The sequence below is a fragment of the Cervus elaphus genome, chromosome 4 (assembly GCF_910594005.1).
Source record: "Cervus elaphus chromosome 4, mCerEla1.1, whole genome shotgun sequence".
NCBI lineage: Eukaryota > Metazoa > Chordata > Mammalia > Artiodactyla > Cervidae > Cervus > Cervus elaphus.
The window spans coordinates 26,947,321-26,967,404 of record NC_057818.1 but is presented as its reverse complement, the minus strand read 5'-3'; the positions used below and the strand labels follow the sequence as shown (position 1 = coordinate 26,967,404).

General features: G+C 53.3%; 1 protein-coding gene and 1 non-coding gene across 13 annotated transcripts in view; one reads left to right on the top strand and one right to left on the bottom strand.

The window, feature by feature from the left end:
• Positions 1-7,805: 7,805 nt before the first annotated feature.
• Positions 7,806-20,084, top strand: part of KIFC3 (kinesin family member C3) — a 35,158-nt gene continuing 22,879 nt past the window's right edge. For 4 of the 12 annotated variants that reach the window (XM_043898593.1, XM_043898588.1, XM_043898591.1 and 1 more), the window contains exons 1-4: positions 7,965-8,117; positions 12,242-12,449; positions 15,014-15,156; positions 18,881-19,019. In XM_043898593.1, coding sequence (XP_043754528.1) covers positions 12,284-12,449; positions 15,014-15,156; positions 18,881-19,019 — 448 coding nt within the window. In that variant the 5' untranslated portion in view covers positions 7,965-8,117; positions 12,242-12,283. Of the gene's footprint in view, positions 7,858-7,964; positions 8,118-12,241; positions 12,450-12,541; positions 12,557-12,663; positions 12,826-15,013; positions 15,157-18,880; positions 19,020-19,388; positions 19,572-20,084 lie in introns of those variants that run through there. The other 8 variants (XM_043898596.1, XM_043898594.1, XM_043898595.1 and 5 more) reach the window with 6 other exon arrangements.
• On the bottom strand, positions 16,278-16,350 carry TRNAG-CCC. The gene has a single exon. It is a non-coding gene; the product is annotated as a tRNA-Gly (tRNA).

Sequence of the window (20,084 nt, the reverse complement as noted above, 5' to 3'; positions counted from 1 at the left end):
TGGGATGGGTGGCGGTCCTCCCCCACCCCATGAAGATGACGATGGGAGCCACTGAAACTGCCCAGATCCTAGTCACTGCTTCCCTGTCACCTGGGGGCTGGTGATGTCGGCAGGGCTGGCGGAAGGTTGAGACTTGTCTTGATGACTAACAACCCAGAGCTGTGGGAGTCTGGTTAATCAGCAGCGTCAAAACTTCCCGTGGCTGTTTGCAAACAAGGGCCACCCCCAGAGGAGGAGGACCAGAGGTAGGGGAGAGGCCACGGGGCTGCTGAAGAAGCTGGGTGAGCCATGCTGGCAGCGCCAAGAGGCTGGCAGGTGGTCAGGGGCCGGGGCTGTGGTTGTCCGGAAAACATAGCTTCCCTCACCTGGCTGTTGCCTCTGTGTACCCACTCCTGCCCCCTGAGACATGAAAAGCTGATTGCAGATACCAGCGTCTCTTGAGGGATTACTTTCCAGGAGTGACGGATAGGTGCTTCCCAAGTGGCGCAGTGGTAAAGAATCTGCCTGCCAAGGCAGGAGATGCAGGAGACGTGGGTTGGATCCCTGGGTTGGGAAGATCCCCTGAAGTAGGAAATGACAACCCATTCCAGTATTCTTGCCTGGGAAATCCCATGAACAGGGGAGCCTGGAGGGCTACAGTCCACGGGGTCGCAAATGAGTTGGACACGACTGAGCACATGAGTGGCTGATGGACTTCTTGCAAGAACACAGGATGCGGTTGCTAGCTGGTGTCAGAGCAGGGATAATCTTAGTAATGCTGATGGCCACCTGAGCAGTCTTCCAAGGTTGTGGGATGCTCCAGAACCCACCTGGGAAGGTGTCTGGGGGCTTGAAGAGCAGATAGGGAGGGGGTGCGCTGACTCAGCTCTCTCGGCCGGGCCTGAGCCAGCCTAGCAGACAGAAACCCAGCAAAGAAACCAGACACTCCCCTCCCTGACAGCCATCGCTCAGACGTTTTATGTGCCTCATGCCTCACAGGGGAACCAGCCCAGGCGAGAATTCCAGATCCAAGAGGAAAACTGTAAATTAGTACAAAAAGTAGCTCTCGTCTAAAATGCTGCCAGCGACAGCGTAAAGTGTAAATTTGGTACAGCCCATCTGATGGCAATCTGGCAACATGTTTAGAAAGTGTAAAAAAAAAAAAAATGATCAGACTCTTTATTCAGATTTTATGAAGTTAACAACCCTACTCCCCCTGCCCTGTCTCCTACTCTGTCCCCAGGGAATGCACAGGCTGTGTGTAGGGAGATGTCACAGCAATGCTGTTTATAAATGTGTAAAAATGGGAGCCACTCACATATCTGATCCCATGGAATGGCCAGTTCAGTGGTGGCAGAGCCGTTCAGAGGTATATTATGCAGCCATTTAAAATGTTTATTCTTTTCAGTCATTTTTACAGGGTGCTAGGTGTACCCCACACCATGAATGGCCCCTGGGCCTCATCCTCCGTCTTGGTTCTGCAGTGCAGAAAAGGACAGACCTTAGTAGGAAAAAGTCACTTGGAAAATCCCTTGTTCTATGATGTAACATGAGAAAAAGGCAGAGTAGAAAATTGTATCCACGGTCTGCCTCCCCACTATAACCACAGCTGGTGCACCAGATGCCGGGCTCTGGGTGTAACGTGTTTGCTCTTATTTACTTCTCACACCAGCCCAATGAGTTAGTTACCTTGTCATAGGAGGAAACTGAGGCACCGACGGAGTGACAGAGCCAGGGTTCAGACCCCCGACCACCTGACCCTCAAACCTAGTTTTAACCATTGCTCTCACTGTCTCTTTCCCCTTACTGCAGAAATAATGTCTTTTGAAAGTTAACAGTGTTCTGAGCTTCCCTGGTGGCTCAGACAGACGATAAAGAATCTACCTGCAATGTCGGAGACCCGGGTTCGACTCCTGGATCAGGAAGATCCCCTGGAGAAGGGAATGGCTACCCACTCCAGTATTCTTCTTGCCTGGATAGAAGAACCTGGAGGGCTATGGTCCACGGGGTCGTATAGGGTCAGACACGACTGAGCGTCTAACACTGTCACATTTTCACCAGAAAGAAAATCTGGGCCAATGACAATAAGTGAAGAGCGGTGGGATTTGGGGGCGTGGGTGATTTGTCCTCTCTTGATTTCTACTACATTTGTGCAGGAAAAAATAAAAATTGATGTTAAAAAACAAACCCCCACCCCAGCAATCTAGAATTTGCAGCAGATGGGGAAAAATGAATGGGGAAGTTGAAAAAAAAGTGGGGATGATGTGAATAATGCATGTCTTGGCTTAGAAAAAGGAGAGAGAATGATTTAGGAGCAAGAAGTGAGCCAGGGAGGGAGCTTTTTGGGAGAGGAAGCCCAGGGCTTCTGGATGATCCCAGGGAAGGGCTGACTCAGAGGGAAGCCGTGGGGGCAGGGCTCATCTGCCTCTGTCACCCTTCCTCCATCACTTTATTACCTGGTATACTTAAGTACATATCTCCTTAGTGTCTGCATTCCTCTCATTTTTTAGACTACAGGAAATGATAAGGGGAAAAAACCCTCTGTTTTCTTTCTGCCCTGGAATGCTAGGAGGGGGCTATCTGCCAAATTCTTCCCCAGGTCATGGAGAAGCTTCAGGTTCCCTTCACCTGAGAGCTGGGAAGCACCGCTGAGCCCAACTTCCCTGGCAAATGCAGCAGGTCAGTCACTGTCCAACTATTTTAGAGCAAGGTGGTCTGGGGGAAGTTTGCCTTGATTCCCAGCAGAGACCTTTGGAAGTGGGAGCAAGGTTTTCCTCGTTAATACAGCTTTTGGAAAGAGGGAGGGCACAGAAGGAGCACGAAGGGGAGAGGGGAGAGGCTGGGATCATTTGTTCAAACACCTGATGGGCACTGAGGGCTCCCAGGAGCTGAGCCTGTAACAGAGGAGAGTCAGGATTAACTGTCCAGCCCCGGGGTCATCTAAGACCCCACCCCTTCACGTCCACTGAGAAGCGTGACTTCCTCAGAGCTGGGAGGTGGGAATCAAAGTCCAGCAGCACCCGACCCCCTGCAAAGGGCCAGTCCCCAAGTATGCGCAGAGATCGAAGGCTTGAGTCCTGCTGCTGGTGAGGAGTCGAACTCGTGCTTGCAGGGCTGGGTGCAGAGCCCTGCCCACGCCCTCCCGGGATCCTCCAAGGTCTTTCTGCACTGTCCATGACGGGCTGTATCAGGGCTCCTGGAATGGCTTCAAAACAGCAGCTAACTGAGTCAGAATTACTAACTGTGTGACTCAGCTCCAGGAGGTACCCTCTGACTTCAAGAAGCTGTTTGTTACAGGAACATGTACCGACCTCACTTTTCACAGGGGCAGGGGGCTCCTAACTGACCACAATGGAATGATTCCCTAAGGAACCTTTCACTTACTTCCTTTTTTCTTTAAACTTTTTCTCCTGTATTGGGGTATAGCCAATTAACAAGTAGTGTTGTGACAGTTTCAGGTGAACATGAAGGGACCCAGCCATACATATACATATATCCATTCTCCCCCAAATCCCTCTCTCATCCAGGCTGCCACATAACATTGAGCAGAGTTGCCTATGCTATACAGTAAGTCCTTGGTTGTTGCTGTTCAATCACCAAGTCATGTTCGACTCTTCAAGACCCCATGGACTGCAGCATGCCAGGTTCCCTGTCCGTCACCACCTCCTAGAGTCTGCTCAAACTGATGTCCATTAAATCGCTGATGCCATCCAACTATCTCATCCTCTGTCATCCTTTTCTCCTTCTGCCTTCAATCTTTTGATCACTCTTGTTGGTTATCCACTTTTAATATAGCAGTGTACGTCTTATAAGTCTTTTATGTTATTTACATGGGAAGAAAGTCTGTTCATACATGTTTAGCGCACCCTGTTCTTTCCCTCTGTGATCCCTGTGTGATCTAGTTCTTTATTTACCTGATGTGATGCCAGGCACCTACTGCCTGTTGGAGCAGAGTCTGTAGCAGAGGCCTTCCCTGTAATCAACTTAGGAAAGAGTCCTGAGCTCATGGAGATGATGGTGTAGACAGGAGAGACCTTTGCAATCCAGCATGGGGGGTGCCGCAGGGGAGAGAGCAGTCAGGGGACTGTGGTGCCTGGTAGGGTCAAGGAAGGTGAACTCTAAGCTTGAAGGAGAAACAGGAGATGCCCAGGTGAAGGTGGGTGGAGGCTGGTAGGAATGAGGTGAGAAGAGAGGCCTCTAGAGAACAGCACTGCAAAGGCCTGAAGGTGATCGAGTCTCAACTTAAGTCATTAGAACTGGAAAATCATGTAAATCTTAGGTGTGCCTTACTCTGATCACTACAAGAATCAGATCAAACAGAACTGGCTTATTATCACCCCCTCTTTGCTGCCCTCTATGCAGAAGAACCCCTTAAGCCCTTGACTACCTCTCAGATGGGTGCCTGAGAGTTAAGGGCTTTCAGACTCTTTGAACAACAATGGTGTTGCCCCCTCTTTCCTGGAGGATGGGTCAATGTGGATATGAGCCTGCAGTGTTCCATTGTTCAAGCACTCAGTCGTGTCCAACTTGTTGTGACCCCAAAGACTGCAGCATGCCAGGCTTCCCTGTCCTTCACAGTCTCCCGGAGTTTGCTCAGCCTCATGTCCCATTGAGTTGGTGATGCCATGCAACCATCTCATCCTCTGCTGCTCTCTTTTCCTTTTGCCTTAAATCATTCCCAGCATCAGGGTCTTTTCCAAAGAGTCAGCTCTTTGCATCAGGTGGCCGAAGTATTGGAGCTTCAGCTTCTGGCCACTGCATTCTTCTGGCCCTCCCAGGGACATCTATGCCTCTGCCAGGAGGCAGGTAGGGTGAACCCAAGAGTCCTCACCCATGGGCTCAGGACCTCAGCATCGGGGTGGCCAAGTTTCACTTTCCGTGTGGCTGGGGAGAATTGGCAGCCTACATATCAAACCATCAGTGAAGTTTCTGATGGGATAGAAATATACCCCGAAGTCACTGATACGCAGTTTCTGACATTGTGCAACCTTAAACTAAATTCCAGCAATCAGAAAGCAATTTGGTTTTGCATTTCAAGTAGAGTTTTACTGGAATTTGGCAAGTGCTTCCTCAACCATCTCAATTTTCTTCTTCCTTCACTGGTGCTTTAACTTAGTAGACTCCAGCACCTATATACATATAGTTGTACTATACGTTGTGTATATGTATATATACACAGGCTTTCCTGGTGGTTCAGTGCTAAAGAATCCACCTGCCAAAGCAAGAGACATGGGTTCAATCTCTGGGTCAGGAAGATCTCCTGGAGAAGGAAATGGCAACCCACTCCAGTATTCTTGCCTGGAGAATCCCATGGACAGAGGACCCTAGAAGGCTGCAGTCCGTGGGGTTGCAAAGAGTGAAACACAGCTTGGCCACCGAACAACAACAACAAAACAACATGTACACACACACACCCACACACCTATTGGGTTCATATCTCACCAGTAGCATACACCTGGTTTGTCAATGAACTTTAGGAGGCTCAGTTTCCCCTCCTGAAAATGGGGGCTATGATGGTACCTATCTCATAGGGTGTTTGGTGTTAAACGAGATCTTGTTTTTACAGAGCTCAGCGCAGTGCCTGGCACAGTGATAACTGTGATAAATGGTAGCTATTATGTGCATAGAGGAAAAAAACTGTACTAAAATGTTGGCAGCACTTATCTCTAGTGGGTGGGATTATGGTTACAATGAACATCTATTACTTTTGTAATCAGAGGAAACGAACAATAAATGTTATTATTAATTTAAAAATCTGGCTTTGGCTTTGTCGGAAGGAACCTGCAGTTAATGTCAATGTGCCGGCTGTAAGTAAGACAAGGCCTCCGGTTCTGTATCAGGACTTGGAAAGAAAGACACTCCCACCCCATCCCTCTCCCCAAGTCAAACATTAGGGAAAGGAGATACTTGGTCAAGGATCTAGAGAAAATTTGTCCTCATTTGACCTTACTGTCCCCCTGACCACTGCTGTCTGCAGGGCAGCCAGAGAGAAAGTGCCTCTCAAATTATGACCTGCTTTCCCATTGGGAGGGTTATCTGGGCTTCTTAGCTAGAAATCTAACTCTCTAGGAAACCATTCCAGAAGAGCGACTCGGGACTTCCCTCATGGTCCAGTGGTTAAGACTCTGCACTGCCAGTGCAGGGGATGCAGGTTTCATCCTAGGTCTGGAAACTAGAATCCCCCATGCCTTGTGGCTTGGACAAAAATATAAAAACAAAAACCAGAAGAGTGACAGGCACCCTTTACTGGGCCTGCACTGGGACATCTCAGTGAGAAGATAAAACACATGAACCCATTTTCAGTAGGGGGGTTGTGAGTGTCCTGGTCTGGCATCTAGGACCATCCGAGGCCCGGGACCTTGGCTCTGCCTCTGGTTGAGATTCTTGACCGCCAGCCCAGCGCCTGCTCAGCAACACGAGACAGAACCCACCTGGAGCTGCACGCCCCCCTCCAGTCGGGTCATCCTCCCCTGCTGTTAGACAGGAAGAGGCAGAGCACCCACCCTCCTGGCATTATCTGCGGGAACCATCAGCCTGCACTGGGCTGGCTCCTGAATTTCTTTGCTCTCTCCTCCTTCCGCACCCTGGAGGGGGAATATTGCTGCTGACTCTGGAATAAAATGCCGCCTCTGTTTGGGAGACAAAGAACAGAGTGGCTCCTCCGGGTCAGCTGGCTCTCCTTGGCTGGCAGGCTCCCTGCCTCCCCCAGGCTTCTTCTGGGACATCCTCTGAGGAAGGCCGTCTGGGTCTACACCAGGACCTGCTGTCTGCTCCGAGCCCGCATTCTGAATGCGTTTTTACTGGAGATTAAAGGAGTATTTTACCTTAAAAAATCCCAAACAACTTCCCTGCTCTGCAAGATGTTTATCTCTTGAGGGGGGTATGAGAGGGGAACAGGGTCAGGGAGGAGCAGGGGGCAGGAGGTGGTGCCCTGGCCAGGGAGGCAACCTGGACTGTGTACTCCTACTAGAGCTGGTGAGAATGTATGTGTGAAAACGCGTGTGCTGATGTGTGACGGTGCATGCATGTGCACACGTGCTCACTAAAGTGTGTGTTGCTGTTTCCTTGCTAAGTCAAGTCCAACTCTTTTGCAACCCCATGGAGTGCAGCCCGCCAGGCTCCTCTGTCCATGGGGTTTCCCAGGCAAGAATACTGGAGTGGGTTGCCATTTCCTCCTCCAGGGGCTCTTCCTGGCCCCACAGGGATCGAACCCAAGTCTCCTGCATTGGCAGGTGGACTCTTCACCAGCTGAGCCACCTGGGAAGCCCATGAAAGTCTGTACTGGGGTTAGCAACATAGGGATGTTGCTATGTGGAATGTGAGGAAGAGTTCAAGAGTATGTGAAGAGGCATGTGCAGCATTTGTGGGAAAGCAAGGGTGAAAGTCTGAACTCCATACAGGACTGTGAGTGCCCATTGGAAGTGTGTGAGAATGTGCAAGTGTGCAGCTAGAGTGTGTGTGCTAGAAAGTTTAAAAAAAGTGTACTACAGTTTGTGAGAAACTGTGAAGGGTGGCAAGGGAGCATTTGTGAGAATTGTGTGTTAGTAGTAGTAACTAATGCGTGCAAAAGTTTTTTTTTTTCTAGTGCGTGCTAGTTTTGTACTAGGGTTTGAGGAGGTGTGGATGAGAATGTCAGTTTAAGTGCAAAAGCATGCACGTAGGAACGAACGTGGGGATGTGTGTGAGAACTGTGAATGTGTTCATGTGGACTCATTAGAGCGTGTGTGCAAACCTGTGAGAGCCGCGTGTATTATTTGTGAGCACGTAGGACGGCGCGTGTGCGTCTGGGGTGAGCGCGCACGTGTGCACGGGCGTGTGCGGAGCGCCGGGAGACCCAGAAGAAAGGTCTGAGCGGAGCGGGCGGCCCCGCGTGAGAGAGTGAGTCTCTGTGTGTGTGCACGCGGGAGCGCGCGCGCGCGTGCCGCCGCCCCCCGCCGGGGTCTGAGCCGGTTGCCATGGGAACGCGCCGCGGCCCGAGTTAATCATTTCCTGTGGAAAGTGTGCGGGAGGGGCCGGAGCGGGGCGGGAGCGGGGCGGGCCAAGGAGGCGGTGGCGTGGAGCTGCCTCCCGCCGGCGGGCCGGGCCGGGCCGAGCCCCAGGCGCTGCGGCGACGCCGGGATCCTGCCTCCGCCAGGCCGGTGAGTCCGGGGCTCGGGCGGGAAGAGGGAGGACTGGGCGCTCGGGTTCCGCCCAGCCCGTCGTTCGGGGTGTCGCGTCCGGGATCCCCCTGCCCAGTCCCGAGGTGGGGAGCGGGGGAGGGCCGGGCCCGAGAGACCCAGCCCTGCGCTATCCCGCCCCCACTCCCGCCCCCCGCGCTGTCCAGCCAGAGCCGATCAGAGCATGGGGGCGACATGTCCCCTGGAATGCAAGCAGCCTCGGGACCCCCTTTCCGATTTCAATGGTCCGGGAAAGCCGGAGATTGCCGGGGAACCGCGTGCCGGTCAGCGCCTCCCCCTCCCCGGGCCGAGGTCCCGGGGTCCGCAAGGCTCCCTGAACGCTGCAGTTTCGAGCCCTCCCACCGCGTAGGTCCCCTGGGCAGTTGACTTTCCCCTTAGCAGGGCCGGGTTGGGGTGGGCTAGCCGCAGGTTAGGAAGGAGGGCCTGGGCCGGCGTCCCCCTGGGCAGTGGGGAAATTGAGCCTTTGACAGCTGCAGCCTGGTGGGGAGGGGTTCCCAGCTGGGAGGGCCAGCCCGAAGCCACCTCCGTCAGCCCCCTGTTGTGAGTTAGAGCGGAACTCTGGCGCAGTGAAGGGCCTGGTCCTGGCAGATTTTAAAGAGGAAGCTGTATTTAAATTCTCAAGTACCATTTGTCACCAGCACCCTCCCCCCCCCACCCCACACACACATTTGTCTCAAGGTTGGGGGTACTGGCCACACCTGGCCTTTCGCCTTCTCTGGCTTTCTGTCCGCCTGAGGCTGAGCGAGCAACTCTGCTGGCCCAGGCTGTTCCCCATGCCCTTGATAAAAGTAGCCGTCTCCTTGGCCAGAGAGTCATTTGCGAGGAATGCAGTCTGAGAATGGGGCCCTGTATTTGCAGTGACTGGACTTTAGGGATGTGGGGGTAATGAGTTCTGCTTTCCTTCTGGGCACCAAGGAACAGAGGCTTTGAAATCTGGGTTGACCTGCGAAACCCAGGACGTGTGACTGTGCACAGGAGAGGTCCAGACCCTGTCCATCCTCCCAGACCTTCTGCCCCCTCTCCCAGGGAGACGGAGACTATGTTTCCTGGGCAGTGGTCTCTGGGCAGTTGTCTAGTCTGTCCCCCAGTCATTGCAGCAACTCTGGTCTGGGGGAAGGGGGCTGCACCTCTGCCACCCTGGCCTAAACCTGGAGAAGCCGATGGGGCTCCCCTGCAGCCCGCCCCCTGCGTTCACCCACTGCTGGATATCGGTCACTGAAAAATAAAATTTGGCGGGGGTAGGGGGGTAGGGTTCTTTGTATATGTCAGTATTGTTCTTAATGTTGTGCGTATGTATTGTCCAAACTTTACACCAACCCTATTAAGGTAGAGTTCTCCCATTTCAAAGATGGGAATACTGAGGCTTAGAGACAAAGTCATTCTCCCAGGCTTGCACATCTACTAGGTGGCGCAGCCGGGCTCTGAACTAGCTTTTGGTTATAACCACGCTGTGCTCCCATCACCCGGTCCTATGACCTAGGTTTTTGAGTCTCCAGTCTTGGGCTCTTTCAAAGTCCTTGATGCTTTTGACTCTCACATCCCACAGGCTGCTAAATTCAGCTACTTTGTCCTCTTCAGGATGTTGTACACACCCTTCCTCTTTCTTCCTGATATCTTCCTGCCTCCCAACTTCCCTTCCTGAAAGCCAAGAAATAATGTGTCCTTCTGTCCTTGCCCGTCAGGCTTAGCTGATCTTCTTAAAAGTCTTCTTGGGGCTTCCCTGATGGCTCAGCGCATATAGAATCTGCCTGCAATGCAGGAGACACAGGAGACGCAGGTTCGATCCCTGGGTTGGAATGATCCCTGGGTAGGGATGATCCCCTGGAGAAGGAAATGGTAACCCACTCCAGTATTCTTGCCTGGAGAATTCCCATGGACAGAGGAGCCTGGCGGGCTATAATCCAAAGGGTCACAAAGAGTCCAACACAACTGAGCACAGAGGCGCGTGAAAGTCTTCTCCCTCAACCATGGAATCGACCTTAAGTGCCCTTTGCCATCTCATCTTCCAGCAGCTCAGCATGCAGGTGGAGCCCGTCTTGCTCCCTCCTTCTTTACCCATTGGGCAGCTGATCCTCAGGGTGGAATGTGTGCCCAGCTCTGTGCTGAGTAGCCTGGAGAAAGGGACGTCTGGCTACGTCTCCCAGTTCCCTGCACTCCCCACTGGACCATCTCCATTTCCTCAGCAGAGCTGCCCACAGGATTAACGTCCATTCTGCCCTTTGGCCCACAGTCCTGACCCCTGCCAGGGAGAGGGCACCCAGGAGACTCCTCCTCCAAGGTGTCTTCCTTAATCAAGGAAGGCAGAGACCAGGACTCCCTAGCCTGGCATTCTTCCAGGGCTCAGCTCTGCGAACCTCAGGCCACCCATCCTTGGGCTCTTCCTTCTCTTGCCTCTCGATGCTTCAGTCGTTTCTGTCCCTCTGTAGACCCAGCATGTGCAGCTCTCTCCTGTTCTAAATTCCATATCCTTTCCTTCCCATCCTAGCCAACTTCTCCAAAGAGAAGGAAGTGGCGGCTTCCTCTAGCCACCCCCACCCCACCTTAGACCTTCCCAGGTCTGCCCTCTGCTCTGCTCCATTGAACTTTCTTCCAATTTGATCTCTCCATGGCCTGGTTCCCTGGTAATTGACCATCCTCTCCTTCTCACTCGCTCCCGGTCACCTCTGAGAACTCTGCACCTGTCTGTTGCTTCTGCTACCTCTGACCTTCCTTCTCCAGCTTTCCTTCCCACTCGGAATCACCTCTGTCCTCCTTGGTTGCCTTTCATCTTGCACTATCTATGACGACTGGCTCCTCACCTGTGGCACAGTGACCCCCATCAGCCTCGCAACTCAGTGATTCCATCTCTAGCCCTGCTGTCTTCCAAGCTTCAATTCAGGCTTTCGTGTGCGTTCCTATCAAGGCGTTCACCCAAGCCTTCGCCAGCTCTTTGGTGTGGATGTAGCTGCTGCTCCAGGCTGGGTGCCGTGGGACTCACCCTGGGGAACTGTAGAGGGTCAGGGGGGATGGACACTGGTTAAATAGTTTTACTGCCTGGTAGAAAGCAATCAGTGCGGTGAGGGGTGGGGAGAGTGGTCTCTAGCCAGGTGGCATCATTAGGAAATCCTTGGGTGCCTCCAACTCCATTTTAAACCCAAAGCAAACTCCACATTACCTCTCTGAGCTGACTTGGCTTCTTTCAAACATGGCATCACTTATTGTCTGAATCTGGGACTGTAGCTTGGTATCACCTTAAATGCCTTCAGAGTCGCTTTGCACGCAATAGGTGCTCCATATAGACTTGTAAAGTAAGTGAAGTCTGTCCTGTTCATTTGCTCAGTGCATAAGGGCCCTATGGGGCTTTCTACCCAGACCAGTGTTCCACACCCCCACCCCCATTCTCCATACTACCTGGAGCCTCCTTGCCTCCTGTTCTGATTGTGAAGGATTGTTGAAGTGTTTACCTCCCTCCTGACAGGGAGCTTTGAGGCCATGTCTCTGCTGATCAAAGAGGACCCCAGGCAGGTGCCTCGCACACAGCAGGTACTGGGTAGATAATTATTAAATGAAGAGTGAATGAATCTTTGTATTTTCGAGTCCTGGCAGGGTGTCTGCCAGTTGTAGTACAGTGTGAGGGCTAGTTGAATACATGAATGAGTTGATTTAAAGAGAATTTTGATGCATATAAGCCTGACTTGTCAGGGCCACAGTCAGGGTCCCTTCGTAATAGATTCATGGAGATGCTGTTGGAGGCCCTGGTGGTGCCTCCATGTGGGGCTGTTTCTGGTCTGTGTGCTGCCAGGCTCCGAGGGGAGGGGCTGCGATGTGGGGTCTCCCCACTGTGCTGCAGATGCTCCTGGTGGGCTCCTTGCCCACCTCTGAGCCTCCCTTCTCCTTAATGAGCACCCTGAAACGGTGCTAGGCCCTGTTTCATCGCGTGAGCCCAGGGGGTCCTTGGGGGACATTGGAATTGGGGCTTTGGGTTAACAGGTGACCCAGTCCCTGGGGCCCTTGCAGATGGCAGGCTCCCATCTGCTTGGGGTTGAGGCGGGGGAGAAGGTGCCGGCCAGCGGGCTTCAATCTCGCTTTTCTTGCTTTCTCCGCAGGCTGCCCGGCGCCCGGAGGAGGCTACTAAGCCCCGCCGGGCCATGGTCCCGTCTCGCAGGACGTGGAACCTGGGAGCCACGCCCTCGCTGCGCGGCCTGTGGCGAGTGGGCCGGGCCGGGGAGCCCGAGCCGGGGATGGCTCGCCCCGCCCCAGCCAGCCCGGCCGCCCGCCCTTTCCCACACACCGGCCCAGGGAGGTTGAGAACTGGTGAGTCCGCATTTTTAAAATGCCTCTTTATTTCCCTTCCTTCCTCCAGATACCAGCCATGAGACCGGGGTTTCTCGCAAGTTCCTAGACTCAGTCAGAGCTGTCAGGTAATTACAGGGTACCGGCAGCCCGCGAGCCGGGCGTGGAGTCAGGGCGTCAATTTCGCTGGGCGCTCCTGCCCCGCGCCCGCCCTTCTGTAAAGACCGGCCCGGGACGCCGAGTTAAACGTTAACGCAGTTTGTAGCGCAGAGCGGGGAAGGCGGCGGACAGCCACGCGCTCCCTGGCCGGCCGGGTCGCTGTGGCTCTGTGATCCGCCCGTCCTCGGCCGAGCACTCGTGGTCTCGCCCCGGTTTCTGCCCGCGTCTGGTAAACAAGGTAGGTGCGGAGCTGCCCGGCGCCCTGCGCGGTGCCGACACTTGATCCCGCCGGGGCTCGCCGGCGGATGGCGCGGAGTGGACGAAAGGCTGCTCCGGAGCGTGGCCTGGCAGAGGGTGGGTGCCATGCGCTCCTTTTAGGTGCCATCCGAGGTGGCCCCGACAGCAGGTGGGTAGTGAGGGAGTCCCCGAGCCTGGGCCCTCCCTCCCCCTGAGGGAGCTGTCAACACCGGCTCTGCTTTCTGGGTCATGTCCCCTGGCGCTGCCAACATCAAGAAGTGGGCGGCTTCTGTGATTCCCGGTGGGGGCTAGATCATCAGGCCTGGGGAGCTGCCCCGGTAGGTGTCTGCCAGCCTTGGCTTGGGCAGGTCGTCCTGGAAGAGTGGGGGCAGGGGGTGTGTCTTTAGGCAGGGGGCCTTCAGGAGTTTGCTGTCTGACTGCTCCTGACCTACTGGGAGAGGGCTGGAGAGGGCCAGCCTGTCTGAGTTAGCAGAGCCCTTCTGGGACATAAGGCCAAGCCCCTCCATGTACAGAAGGGAGAACCGAGGCCCAGAGAGGGTACATAGCAAGCTCCAGTTCCCTCTCTCCCAGCTCACTTGTACCATCAGTGGCAGCCAAAGTGCTGCCCTCCACGGTCTCTTCTTCAGGGACAGTGAGGCTGGGGTTGACCCTGGAGTCCTTCTGGGAAAGCCTGGGCTCTTGAATCAGGTGGCCCCAGTTGTCTGGAAGGAGCTGAAGATGGTTTCTACCCTGCAAGATTGTCCAAAGGATTAAGACTGTAAAATGAATGAATAGTATTGCTTTTCTGGTTTAAAAAAAGAAAGCAAGAATTGAAAAATAAAAACATGTTATCTTGGAACACTAAAAAAAGAAAAAAAGAAAAACCAACACAAAACCACAGAAAGGTATAAAAAAGAAGACTCACCTAGAAGCTTGTCACTAAACATTTTATATAGTTCCTTCCAGTCCTGCATGTGCATATTGCTCTCTTAAATAAGTATTATGAGGGTTATATGACCATACAGACTTTTATCCACTTTTAAAATTTAAGACAAAGGTCCAGTGAAATTCTGTGTGTGAAATGCCAAGCATGGTGCCTGCCACTCGGTAGCGTTTCAGCCAGCATGGGTGTCCCTAGGCCCCTCTACCTGTCCCCCCCCCCCCCCACACTTACTGCCACTTTGACAAGGGAAAGCAAGGAGAAGGTGGGTTAGCACATGGGATTGGAACACTGGCTTCATGTGACCCTGGGCATATTATTAACCCTTCTGGGCCTCCGGTTCACACCTCTCTGGGTTGTTGTAAGGAGCTATTGGTCTGCATTGGTGACTACCTTCTGTGTGAGCACTTTACATGTATCACCCCATTTAATCCTCATCGCATGACTGAAGTTGGTTCTTAATGCCCATTGTATTGACAAGGAAATTGAGGATCAGGAAGGGAAATAAGGCCTGGAGAGCACTTGGTCCAGTGCTGGCAGTCAGGATGTGATAGCTCCCCAGGGTGGGGGCTCTGCAGTTTGCCCCTTGAGGCAAGTCCCCTCTCCCATCCCGTCCAGCCCCACAATCTGTACTGGAGGGCTGAGGATTAGTGGTGAATGGGGTATTGAAGCCACAGTCAGCTCTCTCCCGCCATCCGGTGAGGGAGGCGACGTGTTAGACTCGAGAGGATGTGCTTTAACTGGTCCTAGATGCGCTTTTGAAGGCCACGGGGACCAGGCCACCCAGTGTGGGGTTGGTCTTTATGAAGGCAGGGGAGAAATTGCCACCTAGAGGCGGCCTTGGTAATGAGGTCACGGCCCCAGGGTGCACCTCCTGTGAGGATTAGCACAATCGGCGTGCCGTTGGCTTCCTTCTGCTGCCCTCCGTAGAGGGTTGCTTGTGGGCACGTGCCAACCCTAGGCCACTGTGGAGGGAGGGGAAGCCCCCACCTCCGGGGGGGTTGGCTTTGGGCGACCTCCTGCAGAGGATCCCCAGGCGGTTTGTGGTGAAGAAAGAGCTCAGCCCCTGCTCAGCGCCAGGCCTTTTTTGTGCCGGGCAGGCATGTGAGGGCGTGTGAGTCCCTCCTGGCGGCTGAGCCGCCCTGAGTATGTGAAAGGAGAGCTAAGCCTCAGCCCTGGCCACTGATCCCCGGCCAGCAGCCTCCAACCAGCATCCGGCATCTCACCTATCTCTTCTGTCCTGGGACAGGGCGTGGAAAAGACAGCCCGGCCGGCGGTGACGAGGACTCGGGCGCCCGAAGTGCAGCTCGCCCGGCCCTGGCTCAGTGCCGAGCCCTCAGCGTGGACTGGGCTGGCCCCGGGAGCCCCCACAGGCTCTACCTGACCCTGCAGGTAAGTCTGGGGGCTGTCAGAAACTCTGGGTGTCTAGCCAGGCAGGTGTGCCGTGGCCCTTTGAATGCCGGCCGCTGGGCTCCTCCGGGGAAGGAGGCAGCAAAGGGGACGGGTCTCACGCCTCCTGCCAAGCTCCTTCATAGCACAGCTACCCTGAGCCTGCCTGTGTGGGGCAATTTGCTTTATTAGGTTATCTGGCGGGAAATCTCACAGGAGATTACAGGAGCTTCTCAGCCACGCCCTGACTGAAGTGTTAAAGTGGGAAATGTGGGGCCTTCAGTGAGAAGCTATTAGGAAGATGGGCAGGCTTTTAGGGGAGCTGTTTATTCCCACTGGGGCATGTGAGTCCATGGGGGCAATACTTAAATTTCCTCATTTAAAGTGAGGACTTTACCAAAACTTGATTTCTTTTCTCTTGCAGTCATCACTGCAAGTCAGTTATCATGGGGCTTTCAAAAGACTGACTTTACATTTATATGTGTAGTATTTGGTTGTAGAATGAAGACATCCTGATAGCAATAATAATATTTACTGAACGCTGGCTTCATACCAGGCATTGTGGCATATGTTATATGTCTCACATCAGTCCAAGACACAGTTACTGTTTTATGGATGAAGTAAAGGAGGCTCAGAGAGGTTAAGTGACTTGCTACTGGTCACACAGCAAGCTGGGGTCTGAACATGATGAGTTTTAAAAATGGTATAAAGAACTCACACATGTGGCATGTAATATCTAGAAACTGAATGTCTCCTGTGGTCCTGTGTCTTTGAGAAATCCACTATTAATTTATTTATCTTTTCTATACAACTACTTGCTTGCGTTTATACAGTTTTTATTCTTTATTTTTGCCTTCTATTCTGTGACTAGCTCTTTCCCTCAACAGTAAGTCTTGATTTCTTCTTGCCTGTCAATATGTAGAGAACTACCTCATTCTTTTAAACTGCCGCATAATATTCTACTTCAGGGTTTATCTCACTGATCTTCTGTATTGTTTCTGATTGCAAAGAGCTCCTTAAACAAATAGAGATGCATTCGTGCACATAAAACTTTGAGCAATTTCAGGACAGCACAGGCTCTGCAGTTTTATTTTTGCTGCACCACACAGCATGTTGGATCTTAGTTCCCTGACCAGGGATTGAACCTGAGGCCTTTGCATTGGGAGTGCAGAGTCTTAACCACTGGACTGCCAGGGAAGCCCTTGTAATTTTTTAAATGGATGCAGCTGTTAACAGATATTTTTGCAAGTGCCTACTCTGTAAGAAGACTGTGCTGGCACACAGTCAAGAAGAGAAATAGACCTGGCAGTCTAGCAGAGAGGCCAGGATGGGCAAACATTGACATAATGGCTGAGGATGAAGGATCAGAGTTATCTGGTGGTGTTGCCAAGGCCCCTCCCCATAAGAAAGATTGTGCGTGACAGGGGCTACCTTGAAGGGACCCAGGCAGATGGAGGGCAGGGTGGGTGCAGGAGATAGGTGCCCTTTGAGCGTGTGGCTTCAAGTCCTGATCTGTACATGAACCCCTTGCTTGTTGCGTCAGAGACAGTCTTGGGCTTCCTGGTTTTTCTCATCCCCTCTGGTGTGGTTCAACTGAAGATGGAACTGAATGGTCCTTTTTTTTTTTAACCTATAAGTTCTGCTAGAAATGCAGGTCTGGTGCAGGAACAGTTAAAAAAAAACTAGAGAACCATTTTTTTTTTTTTTTTATCGGACTCAAGCCATTGGTAGTTAAATCAGGAGGTGGTCAGAAATGGGCAGCCTTGAGTTGGGTGGAGGCTCTGTTCTTGAATTTTGATTATGGGCTGTTGGGTTGTGGTTGCCGCCGAGTCCTGGGGTCAGCAGATCTACTGAGGATGTGAGACGCTGCCGCCAGCCGCCAGTTTCCACATATGTGTTCTTCTGTGCTGGTGAAGCTTTATTATGTTTATAGGAGCTTCGAGAAGGGGGTTGTGAGGCTCAAACAGGGACCCAGACCCAGTGAAGTGACCTGGTGGGCCTGGTGATCTCCTCCACCAGCTTCTCAAGCAGTTAAAACCCGAGTCGCTCCCTTTGGAGGCTGCAGAAATTCCCAACCCCCAGGGGCCTGTCTGCCCTTCCTGTGGCTTGGCCAACGGGCCAGAAATAGTGTAACCTTTGCTCTGGACGGCAAATGGAAACTTCCAGCTGCTTCTGTTGCCTCCGCCAGTGACAAGGCTGCTCATGCTGGTGTGGCAGTTGGTCAGAGGGTGGGGATAAAATTAAGTCGGCGGGAATTTTCCTAAATACGAGACATGTTCACCACCACTCCTTCTGGAGTAGAAAGTAGAGTTTCTGTTTTAAGAATGGGATGATGAAGCTTCAGGGAGGGTTAAGTAACTTGCCCACGGTCACACAGCTTACCTGAGTCAGGCTTCACACCAAGGCCTTTCCGACTCTAGACTTGGAATATTTTTTAGACATAGCAGTTGTCTTTTTGTTTTGAATAAGGCTGGCACAAAGACACACCAAAAAGTGCCTGTAATCTCTCATTCTGGATAGCTTCTGTTATCAAAGATAACAAAGCAGAACACCACAGATGCTTACAAGGTTAAAAACGCAAATGCCAGAAAGGTTCAGAATGACACATAAAGCCTTTCCTTTCTCCCCACTTTCTCTTGCAACAAGTTTCTTTTGACTTCCCCCAAAGTTTGCATGCGTGCTCAGTTGCTCAGTCATATCTGACTCTCTGCTGCCAGGCTCCTCTCTCCATGGGATTCTCCAGGCAAGAATACTGGAGTGGGTTGCCATTTCCTCCTCCAGGGGATCTTCCTGACTCAGGGATTGAGCCCACATCTCTTGCATTAGCAGCTGGATTCTTTACCACTGAGCCACCAAGAAAGCCCATCCCTCAAATTTAAATGATGCCCCGGTACCATCACCCAACCTCCAGAGGAAACCAGTGTTTATTTCCCCCAGATTTGGGAGAGGGAGGGGAAGGTCTCTTTTATTTCCATTGTCATTAAATGGGATTGCACTTTGCCTGTGGTTCTGCTGTTCACAGCTTACCTGTCGTCCTATGTGAGTTGCATGTGATTTTCTCTGGTTGAAAGGCTCTTTCTGCCTCTCCCCTCATCTCCCCGCCAGTTCACCGGTCTCTTCTCCTCCCGCCTTCTTTGCCTTGATTCCTCCTTAACCTGGAGACAAGGTCTCATGGTCCCGGATAGCCATGCCTACACGTGGACCATGGCCTTGCCCCGCCCATGTGGACCCGTGTGCCCCCTCCTTGGCAGTCCCAGGCTGGGTGCCATCTGAAAGGGGATGGAGGCAGCTGACGTCACGGGTGGGCATTGTTGCCCTGAGACTGCCATGTGCCTGGTGGGGCTGGACAGGCCTGTGAGTGGTGGGACGAGGGTGCACCTGAAGCAAGCAGGCCACTGCACTGGTGACTCAGGGCTCACAGGTCGGCCAGGTGAACTTCACCTGAGGATTTCTAGGTGCCCAAGGAACTTGTTTGCTGGTCCTGAGGGCCGGCTGCCAATGAGGGCCAGGAGAGCGCACTGCTCCCTCTCTCTGTGAGATCTGGGCGCATTTTCTTCCGGACTCTGGGCCTCCTTGTTCTCACCCACCCACACAGTGAGGGGTGGACCAGCAGGGTCTGGGGTCCTCACCAGCTCCAGGAGCATGCACCATCCTCAGGCTCCACGGGGGTCCCCTCCCCACTGCGATCCCCCCTCTTCATGTGAGGATTCTGATTGTGTCTTGGCAGCAGGCCCTGCGGGACAAGGGGTGCGAGAGCAAGAGTCAGGGGACGAAAGAAGAGAAGCCCCTGAAGAGGCAGGCGCCGGCCCCCAGGAGGGACCGGGAGGCCCAGGAAGCTGGTGGCGCCATGAATGTAGAGAAAACAGGTAAAGGAAGTCTGCCCACCCACCTGGCACAGCCCTGGCTAACGCTGGTGTCGGAGGGGAGGCTCTTGTCCCCGGACACTGTCCTTCTCGCCTGGAGTGGCCGCCTTGACGTGGAACTCGGAGACCCCAGCCTGCCCATCCCGACTCCAGGGACGCCCTCCTCCTGGTGCCGCTGGGTGCCAGCCGGTGATAAGCAGCTTTGGCCAGCACACGCTGGGGTTGAATTTCCCTGCTTTTTTGTCTTTTCCCCAGCGCCTGTCAAAAGCAGGACGAGGATGGCAGCCGCAAAGACGCCACCACCTGCAGAGGCCTGATCCCCTCCTCTTGTATATCCGTGGGTCCGTCAGGGACCCAGAGGCCCTGGGACAGGGATTCGCTCTGCTGTGTCGAGGCTGGGAAAGAGGAGCTGGTGGCTCCCATCTTTTCCGGCGAGGCTGACAGTTCTAGAAGATTCTGTGGGCCCCCTTTGTGGGGTTCCCCAGCAGGAACCCAGAGCCCAGCAGCTGTCGGGGAAGGGCATTCTCAAGAAACCCGAGGGGAAGAAACCCAAGAGTGAGTGGGGAAAGGAGCTGGCCTTTCTCTTGTTTGCCTCCTCCTGTCACCAGAGATTGTTTTATGTCTGAACTTGAAAGGTGGAAGGAGCCACCCCCTTCTCTGAGGTTGATCCAGGGCCTCCTTCACCTGTCTGGGCCCGGCACTCATTTGGGGCTGGGTGTTGGGGTCTGGCCGGGCTGTGGAAGCAGGGGCATTGTCCAGCCAATCCGGAGGTCTGACTCTTGTTAGTGGGTCTGGGCCTGAGCTTCCCCGAGCCTGAGTGTCCTTGAGGGACAGTGTCCAGGCAGGGTCTCAGAGAAAGAAACTGTCTTCTGAGAATGCGGATGGACAGCTGACCTACTATGATGATGCAGTGGTCCCTCAGCCCCCTTTTAAGTTCTCCTTTAATCGCATCTCTCCCTCCTCTGCTGTTCTGTCTTAGCTTCCTCAAGGTCTTTTCCTCCACAGTAAATGCTCTCCAGGCCCCTTGTGGCTCCCCTGGCACGTGGGCCATGCCAAGGTTAAGATGAA